Source organism: Phyllostomus discolor, chromosome 2, assembly GCF_004126475.2.
Source record: "Phyllostomus discolor isolate MPI-MPIP mPhyDis1 chromosome 2, mPhyDis1.pri.v3, whole genome shotgun sequence".
NCBI classification, from domain to species: domain Eukaryota; kingdom Metazoa; phylum Chordata; class Mammalia; order Chiroptera; family Phyllostomidae; genus Phyllostomus; species Phyllostomus discolor.
Genome location: NC_040904.2, coordinates 7,956,581 through 7,969,119, shown reverse-complemented (window position 1 = coordinate 7,969,119; position 12,539 = coordinate 7,956,581). Strand labels below are relative to the sequence as shown.

Below are 12,539 nucleotides of genomic sequence, written 5' to 3'. Positions count from 1 at the left end.
ACGCCGTGTCTCTCCCCGCCCCCAGCCTCCCTGCCTGTCGCAGGGACTTTTCTGCAGGTGGACTTCTGATCCAGGAGGGCAAGGGCGCTGCCGCATCGCTTTCGCCTTCCTAACATCAGCTCTGTAAACGTTCATTCGTTAGATGCACACATGAGTGGACAGACGGACAGACGGATGGGTGAGGGAGAGGCAGGTGGGCGGATGAAATGGAGGGGTGGTGGAGGGATGGCTGCGTGGATGCGTGCGTGGGTGGGGAGGAGAAGGGTGAACGGTTAGCTGGGTGGGTGGACGGACCAGGACAGCGGCACCTCACAGCACACCCGCACTTGTCCTGCTCAGCACTCATCCTGGCTATTGTCATCCCCCTCTCTGAGTGTCTCTTCCCCCAACAAAACTATGTGCCGAGGGCAGGACTCAGTCTGCTCCCTCAGAGCTCACCAGCAGCTCTGAGTCTGAGACCCAGAGCGTGGCCTGTGCTCAGGAAGTGGCTGTGAAAGAAGGGACTGCAGCCAGCGGGTGAGGGAAGGAGAGGGGAGACCAAATTTTCATTATTGTGCAAACCACACGTAAACAAAGGTAGTGTACTTCTGGAGACGGCAGGAAAGCTGCAGATGAAGTGTTAAAGACAGAGTTTTAAAATGCACGTCGGCTGTGGAATCTGAATCCACACAGCCACGGGCACGTGCCTGGGTTGGTGCATGTTTATCGTCTCTTCGTCTTCGGGAAAGGGGAGTCATAGCTCCTGGGGGGGCAGGGTCAGAACAAATGGACGCAGCTCGGGAAGAACTGGAGACGTGGGTGATCTCCCCAGACCGCACGGCCCCACACAGCACCGGGCCCTCGGCGGGAGCTTCCTGAACCCCTGAACCCAACAGAGCCCCCAGCACAGCCACGCCTCAGTGCTGCATGCAGTTTATTCTACTTGTTCGAAGTCGGTTATCCGCAAGCTCACACACTGAAATCCTGTACTGACTGTTCTGAGAACATCCAGTAATCAAAACCTCGCTTCTCCCAAACATGTGTGTTCGTAGTAGTCCAGTATATTCAACACAACTCATCTCACACATTAGAAACTAGAGATCGTGCTATAATCGTAAAGCCATCAAGGAAAAACAGTCTACTTTCAGGTGTTAACTATTGAATGCAATCGTGTTTGTTTTCAATGCGGTGAAAAGCATCACCTGTCAGCCCGGTCTCGTGGACAAAACACTGAACTAACATATTCAGGTTCTGGGCCCATTTCCTCAGTAATTCCTTTCGTGACCCTGAGGACACAGCTCCCCCACTCCTCCTGGGGGTGCCCCCTGTGTGTGGTCCCATGGCCCCTCCCTGTGTGGCGGGGGACGTTTAAGGTGGCTGTGAAATGTCTGGAGAAAGATAACATGATGATACATGTTACGTTGCTTCTACGCATAAAGGTTTTCATGTTAAGAGAGTACCTTCTGAGTCACCACCGTGGGAATAAAAGTAACATCCCGGAGAAAAGCAGGAGAAAAGTTAGAGTGTATACATCGACCACACAGGACATCAATAATATGCTTATTATTGACATAGCGTTAAAAGAACTTCAAGGGCACTGTGAAATATCTTTGAAAACTAAGAATATTATGTATTTGACAAAGCATGCTGAATGGCGGGCTGGCTGGACCTGGACGATGGATGGATGGATGGATGGATGGATGGACGGACGGACAGACAGCAATGGTGAGCGAAGCCGGGAAGGGCCACTTGGACCAAACTTGGTGGTAAGGGGCCTGGGAGCTCTGGGGCCGTGGAGGGGACCTGGGTGACAGCAGAGCTGTGTCCACGCCTGGGTTGAGGATCCCCGTGTCCGAGGCCCCAGGCGCCCCCAACACCCTGCCCACGTCTCTGGCAGCTCCTTGCTTGTCTGGACCCCCAGAGTCACCGGGCGCCTGTGGGCAGGTGGAGCGATGTTTTTCGTCGTCCCTGGGGCTCCCCGAGGCCTGGATGTGGAGCAGAGCAGGCTTCTGTCGACGCTTGATGAAGGAGGAACCGAGCTCGAGTCAGGGCTACCTGCGCAGGAAAGGGGGTCACTGGGTCGGTTTGCACTCGGGAAAGGAGAGGCGCATACAGGAAACCCCTGGAGTGCGGGCAGCGGAGGCTGTAGCCGGGCCAAGGACTCGACGTCTGTGCTGGCTGCATAGACAGAGGCGGCGCTCCAGTCACAGGGCGGCGACCCCCAGGCGGAGGCAGAGGAAGCGGAACTGCGGGGCCTGGGGTCTGCCCTCTGGGGAGCCCCCGACCCGCGCCCCCTGTCAGTGGGCAGGTGTACCTGGCGCACACACCTGAGCCAGACACACACATCCTCGGGGGCTCTGTGTCTGTGTGTCATCTGTGGAGACCCCCACCCCGCCCTGCGGACCCAGAGCTCCTGCGCCCAGCACCAACCTGGCGGCGAGGGAGGGAGGGAGGAATGGTTGTGTGTTTAACGTGCTGCCAAGAGCAGAGGTTTTTTTTGCAGGAACCTGAAAACTGGTTCCAGATGTTCCCGCTGGGGGAGACAGGAGCCCCGGAGAACAACGGAAGAAGAGGGGCCGATGGCCCTCTGGCCTTTCCATCCCAAGGACGGCAGCGCGGCCTTGAAGATGCGACATGCCAGGTGGCCTTGGACAGTTGGGACAAGCATGGGCCCCGTCGCTGGGACTCCCGATTCAAATATTAGGTAAAATCCACGGAAATTCCTGTCGGTCTCTGCGGGGAAGTGACTGGCCGGGGGTGCTGGCCCTGGCCTGGCCCTCCCGTCTGGACAGCAAGAGTTTCCGAGACCCCGGATGGGGGGTCCCTAACTGCCAGGCGCCCTCCCAGCAAAGGGCCAGGACAAAGCAGAGGCGTGGTCTCTCCCGGGTCTGCAGCACCAGCTCCCTGAACGGCTCCTCCGCCCCCGGGTGAGAGGACGCGACCCGGCAAGGGCGTGGTGTGCTGTGTGGCCCGCCCCTGCTGTGTGACCTTGGGGGGGACACTGGAACCCCCCGGGACGGGTTTCCTCCTGTTGAGGGTGCAACCAGTGTCTGTCGCGCTTTGCTGAGCTGTCGTGAAGATCTGCTACCTCCAGAGAATAAGGAGCCAAACACACAGGCCAGGTGTCCTTGGCCGGGGAAGCCGCGGGTCCCCCCCCCCCCCCTGCCGCCCTGAGGAAGTGGGGAGGAGCAGCGGCCAGCCACTGTGGGGCCTGTGTGCACACAGCACCCTGACGGGGACAGGACGGAGCAGGGTCGGTAAGTAGAAGGGTCGTGGGCCCCCCAGCACAGACTAGGACCCCCCAGCGAGGCAGGCCCCATGTTACGACTGCAGTGTCAAGGTGTGAACTGGAACGTGCCGCTGCCTACTCCCTTCTTGGGGACCCTCAGGGGAGGACAGAGGACCCCAACTAGCAGGAGGCTTCAGGGGCCCCCGGAAAGCTCTTTCCTCCCGCCCCTGATGCCTGGTGCTCCACCTTATGGACATATCTTGGAGAACTGCTCCCGGAACCCGTCATGCTGGTTTTCTATGGAGGCTGTACTACAGGGCTTGTTTGAGTCAATCATCAGCCCTTGGTGATTGATTGGACTTCCAGGCCCTCCTTGCCCCTCTCCAGAGGTCAAGGGGTGGGACCGACCTGGCCAACCCTCCAATCGCATGGTCGGTTCTCCTAGCAACCAGCCCCGTCCTTAGGGGCCTTCCAAAGGTTGCCTTGTAATGTAACTGAAGACACCTTTCCTGTTCCCATCTCTCAGGAAACCTTGGCGTTTCAGGAGCTCCGTGCAGGAACGGTGAACAAAGACCAAATATACTATACTATACTGTTTATATTTCTTACTATAAATCACGGGCACCAAACGCTGGCAGCCACAAATCTACCTTTTGCAAAAGCCACCGAGACACACTAGGCAGTCCCCATTAGAGGCAGAGGTAGGACATGCACATTGGATGCATTTTGCGTGCATCCTCACCCACCTGGCGGGCAGCCGGGGCCACCTAGTCGTGGAACACCTGGTAGCTGAAGTCGTCTGGCCGGGTCTTGAAGGTGTACTTTCCGGTCATTCTCTGGTAGCGCACAATGAGAAGGGCAGCTGCCCCAGTCACCGCGGCAAAGACAGCCACCACGATGAGGACGAGGTAGCTGGGTCTCAGGCCTGGCTGCACACCTGGAGACTCACCTGCAGGGGGCGGGACAGGCATGGGTAAGAGGTCTGCCCGAGGCAGGAGCGCAGCACCGCTGTGGTTGCTCGCAGGACTGAGTCTGGGTGGAGCGTGCTCCCCACAGGGGTCGGCTGTTACGTGGCACTCTCCTTGGGAAGTGACTCGGCGGAAGCACCGTGGCAGTGAGGTGTGAGCCCATGTCCCTGTGAGTCCCCAGAGGTGACGAGGACGGTGTCCCAAGGCAGGGAGCACACAGCAGCCAGGACAGGTCGGCCTGCCCAGCGTTCAGGATAAGCACTGGCCCAGGAGGGAGCCACAGGCCCTCTGGGTGGAGGCGGACAGCTGGGCGGGACCACCCACACGGAGACACATGGGGCTCACACACTCTACAGCGCAGGGGCGCACAGGCTGCCACGGACCCAGGGAGGAGCCAAAAAGACACACAGGAGAGTGTGGCCCCCGGAGGCTGACAACAGGGACTCACAGAAACACTCGTAAACCCGTGTCCACAGCAGCACTATTCACAGCAGCCAAAGGTGGAAACAACCCAAGTGTCCATCAGAGGATGGATGGGTAAAAGTGAAGTACATTGTAGCACACCTGTGTGCTAAAAAATACCCCAGCAACCTGCTTTTCCCTTACGGAAATAATGAATCAGTGGGAGGGGGTGGGCGGGTGGATGAATAGATGGATGGATGGATGAGTTGGTAAGTGGATGAATGGAAGGACAGTGGATGGGTAGGTGGATGGGTGGATGAGTGGATGGGTACAATTAAGAAGATTCGGGGAGTTCCCTAAGACCACGCAGCTCTTAAGTATGAGAACCTATATGCGGGCTCAGGTCTCCCAACTCCGAGCCCAGTGCCTTCCCCACGCCGGTTTCCACGCCGTCCGCCATGTCTGTGAATGAGAAGGGGTGCATCTAGACGCGGACATCCGACCACCTCTGTTCTGTTTCCTATCAGGACCTCTGTTCTCTTCGGCAATTTGAGAAGGTGCACAGGGTGAGAAAAGCATGCTGTCCTAGGGCGCAGGCCTACAGCTGCCTGAGGTCCAGCATGCACTGGGCAGGGGCGTGGCCTGGGGCCCGTGAAGGGTCACGTTTCCCAAACGCTCTGGACGAGGACCAGCCGCCGAGGATCCCTGCCCGAGGAGCCCTCCCTGCCTGAGTCCCGATTAGCATTCCCATCCTGGCTCAGACCCGGCCTCCCAGACACAGGCGTTCTTGTGCCGGAACACACAGAGAGGAAGCCGGGCCGTCCGAGCGAAGAAGGAAAACAGCAGGGAAGGAAAAGCAAGGAGGATGAGGTGCCGCTGCAAAGACAGAGGAAACCCCAGAAAAGCAGCGACGAGGAAGATGGAAATCTCTTTCTTTCTCACATAAAAACTGGCTAAGTCAGAACCCAGGCCAGCCTCGGCAGCTCCGCTCTGCGGTGTCCTGGGGGGGACTCGGCTCCCCCAGCTCCTGCCCCTGTGGCCCTCCTGGCCCGGGGTGGCGGCTGGCGGCAGCGGTCTCGGGGGCGTGTCAGGTGGCAGGATGGGGAGATGGGAACAGAGACGGGTGGGGGGGGGGGGGGGCGTGGGCACGGGATGTTCCTATGGAGTCGGAAGTTGTCACTGACATTCCCGCCTGCGTTTCTTTGGCCAGAACTCACTCAGAGGGCCGCACCTGGCTGCCAGGTTGGGTATATACATAAAAAAAATTGTAGTTCTTTATTCCTGGCTAAAAACCAGGGGTTCATTACTATCCCAGGAGAGGGGAACAGATACTGGGGGGGACGGCCGGCAGCTTTGGTCTCACTAACCCAAAGCACACAATTTCCCCAAACCACTTTTTAAAAATAGGATAGATCACAAAGGAAAGAAAATTATTTTCTGGGAAAAACTAAGGGCGAGTTTCAAAACTACGGGGAACGCCCTTGGCTGAGAGGAGGTGTCCCACCGGGAGAGGACAGCGGTGCCACATTTTTGCTTTGCAGCCTGTGGTCTGGCCACGCCTGAAATGCAACAGCGTCCCCATTCACAGGCGTGTGCACATGTGCGCACACACACACACACGCGCACAGAATCCGACCTGCCTGGAGCCTGCACTCCTTCCTGACACAACCCGCTGCACGCTCATCCAGGGCCAGGACACTGTGCTGCCTCAGATACGCATCATCGAAACCCACGGACTCCCGGAAGCCCTGGTCTCTTCACCTGCCCGGAGGAGATCCGACCTCACGGAAGGACGTGCTGCACCTACAGAAGGTGACACGGTGACTCGGGGAAGCCGGCCAGGGCTCTCCGGGAGTGCACGCTGCCATTGTTACTGCGCTCACGAGTCTTTTGGGAAGACCTCAGAAGCTCCACGTTCCAAGGAATCGCTTCTCGGTTCACACGCTGGTGAAACGGCCCTGGCCATACTGGCCACACCTTTTCTCTGTCTAAACCAAGTCACCGACTCACCGTTGGAGCGAATGAGGGGTCCCCAGGACATCTGGTGAGTTTCGGAGGGGTCACCACTCCTCAGCGACCGGAAGTCATTGCAATTCTGTGTGTGGTTGTTTTTTCAAGGAGAGAAGTTTCACATTAGTTGAACTATGTTCATGAGGGATTTACCCACTCTCAGGGATGCTACTCTGAGTCGTGGATGTTTTTTTTTTTTTTCCTGCTGGAGACAGGAAGACATGCAATCACAACAGATGAGCTCAGATGGGGAGAAGGGGGGCTGCGGAGGCCTGGGCCCCTTACCTGGACTGTGGGCCCTCTGCCCACTGTGATGCAGGCTGGGTACAAAGGGACACGCAAGAGCAGCGAGAGGTGGCAGCACCCTGAGCTGCCTCCAGCTCCCAGCAAGGGTCCCTTTGCCCCTTGGGTGGTAGGGGCAGCTTTTCTCAGAGTCGCCTCTGCATTCCCCTTGCTCCTTGCAAGGCCTTCGCCTCACAGAAAGGTTCAGTGGTGGGATGGCATCCGCTTCCTGTACACCCACTACCCATTGCCTGTGTCCCCCAAACGCTGTGGAAGCCCTAGCCCCCGAGGTGGTGCCCGGGGCCTCACTGGGAGGCAGGGTCTTTGCATATGTTCCAGGCGAGAGGCGCTCGCCAGGTGGGCCCTGATCCAACACGACCGTGTCCTCGGACAGAGGGGACAGTTGAACGCAGACACAGACACGCAGAGAGACAAGACTTGGGAAGACCCAGGGAGAAGAGGGGCGTCTGTCGGCCCAGGGGACCAACCCGGAACAGACTCCCCCTTGCAGCCTCAGGAGGACCCACCACAGCCCACACGCCGGTCTCGGACTGCCGGCCCCCCCGACTGTGAGACAAGTGTCTACAGCGGGAGCCAACCCCTTCCGGGGTACGGTGTCCCAGCAGCCCTGGGAAAGCACGACAACACCCCTCCCAAGGGGACTTGGAAAGAAATGGGTGGCGCTCCTATCGTGAAGAATTTGGGAACTGGTGCCCCCTGCAGAGGCGAGGGGCCCCTGTGGCTATCCATGCCCTCGGCATCTCCGAGGGGCCCGTGGAACCAGGTGAGGCTCCCAGCTGCCCTTGGCTGGCAGTCACCGGGGGTCTGTGTCCCTTTCCCCCAGAAGACCGACTGTTTGAGCACAAATGACATCAGCAGAACCGACTATAATTGGGTTTCTCTCTCCTGTGACCCACTGGCGCTCGGAGGGGGATCGCCCAGGAAAGCCTCGGGAGTTCAGGAGGAGCAGAGGGACAGACTCATACCCCCAAGGACAGAGAGACACACAGGGCCGAACCAATGGCCAGCAGGGCCCTCTACACCGTCCTTGGCCACAGACAACACGTGACAGTCACTTCTCATACTTGTCACTGGTATGAAGAAGAGCTTTCCAACCTCAGGACCACAAAGGTACTTTGAATTCACAGGTGTAAGGAAATGAGAATGTAAAATTATTCATGATCTCAGCCGGAATGCCGCACGCAGGGAAAGAAAAAAACCTGATTAAATGTCACAGAGGCTATGACTCAGGGGTGTTCCACCAATGGAGCTGAAAACAGTATTAAAAACTAAAACAGATTTTTTAGCCCTAAATATGCAGTCAGTCCCCTTGGGGAGAAGGACCATGGCATCAGGACAACAAGGATGCTGTCATGTGACGGCCAGCGGAGGGCGTGGCCTCAAGAAGGACTTTGGGGACCTCCTGGCTGTATGGGTCCTCTACCCAAGGACCGCCCGCCATTGGAATCTCATTTCCCGCCATTTGGGGGCCACGCCTGTTGGACCCAGCACCTCTCCCCGGAAGTCAGGCCCCAGAGCCACCCACGCCCCGGGCGTCCTTATCACGACGGGGGCGGGGGGGGGGGTGGTGGTGCCCGGCAGAAGCTTAAAACAACCAACACCTACGATTTTGCAGGTGGTCCCGGGGGTCTCCATGCAGATGCGAAGCTTGCAGTGCAGGTAGACGATGGAGTTGTTGATGAAGGAGAAGATTTTCAGCTTAAACTGGGCCCTGTTGGAGTCCCCGTTCTCAATCACGCTGGTGTGGGTGTTGGGGATGGGGCAGCTGGGGGGAGAGCGGAGGTGGCTTGTTAGTTATGAACCGGCCCTCCTGTCCTTGCCCCTGGAGGACCAAGGCACAGCACGCCTGACTGCCCGTGGAGCGTCCCCACCCGGCTTCGTGGGAGGCGAGGCCGGCCGGCCCGCCAGTTCCTGAGCACAGAGGGTCTGCCCTCTGGGGTGTTACCTGCAATGCAGGTAGGTCCAGATCTGTACCGGTCTGGAAACTCCGAGGGCCCTGAGCAGGGCCCAAGCGGGGCAGGGAGTGGGGGAGGGGTGCCCAGGACCCACCCACGCCCCCACCTGTTGTTGATGAAACCAAACGTGACGGGGTCCCGGGCGTTGCTGGACGGTGTGGCCCAGCACTCGGTCAGGACCACCTTGAGGTTGCTCCTCTGCCTGTAGAGGCCCACTTCGATCTTGACGTCGTCGCTGGCGGACACGCTGTGGTTCTGGGGTATGGGGGAGTCCCCAATGAACAGCTGCATTTCCGTGACGAAGTTCCCAGCGCCGTGGAGGTCCTCGATGATGGTGTAAACCCTGCGAGACGCAGCAGTTCTCAGGAGGCTCCCTCCTAGGGCCCCCTGGTTCCCGCCCCCCCTCCCCCACCCCCGTGCAAGGAAGTGCGGGAATAAGGACAGAACACCCCAGGGACCACAAGCAAAGCAAGTCTGTTTGTTCCCAGCTGGCGGCGGCAGGGGCTCAGCCGCTGTCCCCTGCCCCGTGGGACACGTAAAGGCAGGTGGAGGAGAGGGGCCGCTTCCTAGCGGAAAAGGGGGTCTTGGGTGTGCCCCGATGGGGGTGTCTTCCTGGGGAAGCTGGGGGCGGGCTCGCTGGAAGAGGGGTGTCCTGTGTGGTTGACTAGGGAAGCATACAAACATATGACTTTCTGTGGTCGGTCCTGAGTTGGAAGGGGGAGCAAAAATTAGGGGAGCTATCAGTCATGAATCGAGTCCCGGCCACCGTCCGTTTGCATATTCAGCCTCTCGGATGGGATGGATCCTGGGGGGGGGGGGCAGGGGATGTGAGCTGGGGAGATGGGGGAGGGGGCTCTCCACTCACCCCCACTCCGGAGTGTAGCCCGACGAGGTGAGGAGGTCGTTCTGGAAGGCGCAGTGGATGGGGCTCAGGACCTTCGGGTGGTGGATGATGCCCTCGGGTGACAGGTCGTTCCTGAGCGTGGTCCTCACCACGGTGTTCGTCACGTTCTGCACACGGGCCGAAGGGGGTGTGAGCAAGCGCCTGGCCCCCCGCAGGACCCCCGCGCAGCTGCAGACCACGGCTCGGGGTGCTGGGGTGGGGACTTTTTTTTGCAAGATTCCCTCCCCCCAAAACACGAAAACCCTAATGATTTTTTTCTATCATAAGTAGTCAAAAAGGGGGTGAAGTCCAGATGCTGCTGGAGTCTGTTTTCTGGGCTGGTTTCTTCCCTGGGAGAGAACCAGAGACAGCCCGGGTCGGGGTGCCCATGCGCATTTCTGGAAAGGAGGGTGGGAGCCCCTCACCGGAGGGACTGGGACCTGGAGTGGCAGAGTCGCGGGTGAGGCGGGCCAGCACTCCTCCCGGATCCCCTGGCCTGGGGGAGTGACAAGGACGCAAGGGCTGGAAAGGCAGCCCAGAGGGAGGACTCGGGCTTGGGAGTGGACCGCAGCTCACGCTGTGCGCCTGAGTCTTCAGGGGATCGGGAGAAGCCCATAGACCAAGGTGCGGAGCAAACCGGTTTCGAGCATAAATACAAAAATTCCAACATCAGCTGGTATATTATGGTCCGGCTGCTGGGACCGTGGAAGTCCGGCAGAAAGGAGAGAAGGTTCCAGATAGCAGAACTAGGCCGAGAAGATGGGCTTGCCTCGGAGAAGGCTGCAGCGGGCAGAGATGGAGACGGAGACCCTAAGGGGGGCCGGGCCGTTCCCCGGTGGGCTTCGGTGGGAAGGGCTCCAGGAGCAGACAGACCCTTCTGTGAAGATCCCCGTCCTGACACTGAAGGCTTTTGCTTGACAAAACTCAGAAAGTGCCAACTCTTCGTGCGCAGCACTCGGCTGGTCGGCGGCTTGGAGTCTGCCCGCTGTGGCGGTGGGCTTCCCAAGGCCCCTTTACCGCCACTGCCTGAGTGATCGCCAGAACTGAGCACCGGGCCCCACGAGGGCAGCTCGGGTTCCCCGCGGCGGGGTGCCCAGCACGGATGGTTAGCCGTGGGCGCTGCTGGGCGCTGCTGGGAGCTCACCTGGCCAGCCTCACCCCTTTGGAACCCCAGAAGGGAGTCATTTCTCAGGGAGTCAGCACCCAGAACCAGGGATGAGGAGGAAGCGAGGGGCAGGGTTGCACATGATGACAGGGGAGATGGCCGAGCAGAGGTGCCAGGAGTGCAAGTCCGGAGCACGGGAGGAGCAAGTCCGGAGCGCGGGAGGAGCTGCTGGACTCCTCGGGGGACGAGAGCGTGCGGACGAGAGCGGCGGACGGATGGTGGATGGAAGAGAAAACGTCTGACCCTGATACGGTCGTCCGTCAGTTCAGCGTTCGCTGCCAATGAAAATCCCGTGGCTACCTCTGCCAAGGGGACCCACGAATCCGACAGACAGGGAATCCGGGGGCCCAGCAGGCTCCAACAGGAGAGGGTTTGGGAACAAAACTCGGGGTGTAGATGGGGCCTCCAGGAGTGCAAGGGGTGGGGCTGTGTTTGGGGGTTCCACAGTCTCTTTCTCTTTCTGCTGCTCTGCTTGCTGCTTTGTATGAAATTGCAGGACGGATGCATCCTCCTCGTGCATTAAGCAGGACAAACTTTGGTGAAGCTGGTTGCATCGGCACCGTGAGACTATCTTTAGAAGCTACTAGATATTATTGGTCTGGGTTTTTATATACATAGTGACACTGTAATTATTGAAAACCATGTTCATTTTTATGTTCTTTAATTGACGTTCAGATAGAGGAAGGGGGAGAGGGAGAAACACCAACGTGAGGGACGAACAGTGATGCGCTGCCTCTGGCACATGCCCCGACTGGGGCTTGAACCTGAAACCTATGTGTGAGCCCTGACCAGGAATCAAACCCGCAACCTTTGGGTACACGGGATGATGCTCCAGCCAACTGAGCCACTGACCAGGGCCCCACTCACGTTCATGTTTAGAATTCGTTGTCCTTTGTAGAGACTGGTGATACATTAGCTTCTGTGAACAAACTGGTGTAATTCTTGACCGATTTGTCCTCACAGGAGCCTGTACACACTTCCGAATTCCTGCCTCTCTTTGTGTTTGCGTCTTTTAAGAAGTGGCTTGTGCCCTGGCTGGTGTAGCTCAGTGGATTGAGCGCTGGCTGCGATCCAAAGCATCGCAGGTTCAATTCCCAGTCAGGGCACATGCCTGGGTTGCAGGCCACGGCCCCCAGCAACTGCACATTGATGTTTCCCTCTCTCTCCTTCTCTTTCTCCCTCCCTCCCCTCTCTAAAAATAAATAAATAAAATCTTTAAAAATAATAATAAAAAAAACGAAGTGGCTTGTATTTGTATCTCTGTGCTCTGGAGTGACCGTCGGCCTGAGCTGTCCGGGCACTGGGGTTTCTCAGCCTAAGTGCAGACCCTCGCTGCACCAGTTAGCGTTCTAACGGTCTCGTCTGCAGTGGGCCGTGGCCGGCACACCAGGTCCGGAATGTGTCTTCCCAACGGTGCAGGGGGTGCCTTGAGTGACTGTGGCCAGCATCTCAGGAGAACTGAAGAGTCCCTTTCTGTCTTCAGAAGGACTTTACAGGGACTTAATGAACGTGATTCTGTGCTCTAGCGAGACTTTGGGGGCAGGGACGGATTGCTGTCTCTTCCTACCATGATCTGTTTATGGTCATCGGACGCAGAGATGCGTCTGCGACTGTAAATTTAACTTGTGTTTTAAACCTGGAGGCC

At 58.3% G+C, this 12,539-nt stretch overlaps 1 protein-coding gene across 4 annotated transcripts in view; it reads right to left on the bottom strand.

The window, feature by feature from the left end:
• Positions 1–1,586: 1,586 nt before the first annotated feature.
• UMODL1 (uromodulin like 1) overlaps positions 1,587–12,539 on the bottom strand; it is a 55,287-nt gene continuing 44,334 nt past the window's right edge. For 2 of the 4 annotated variants that reach the window (XM_036017459.1, XM_036017463.1), the window contains exons 17-22: positions 9,712–9,857; positions 8,953–9,189; positions 8,497–8,656; positions 6,589–6,673; positions 3,955–4,157; positions 1,587–2,034 (exon numbers count right to left, since the gene is read on the bottom strand). In XM_036017459.1, the coding sequence (XP_035873352.1) occupies positions 3,976–4,157; positions 6,589–6,673; positions 8,497–8,656; positions 8,953–9,189; positions 9,712–9,857 (810 nt within the window). In that variant the 3' untranslated portion in view covers positions 1,587–2,034; positions 3,955–3,975. The remainder of the gene's footprint in view (positions 2,035–3,954; positions 4,158–6,588; positions 6,674–8,496; positions 8,657–8,952; positions 9,190–9,711; positions 9,858–12,539) is intronic. The other 2 variants (XM_036017460.1, XM_036017462.1) reach the window with 2 other exon arrangements.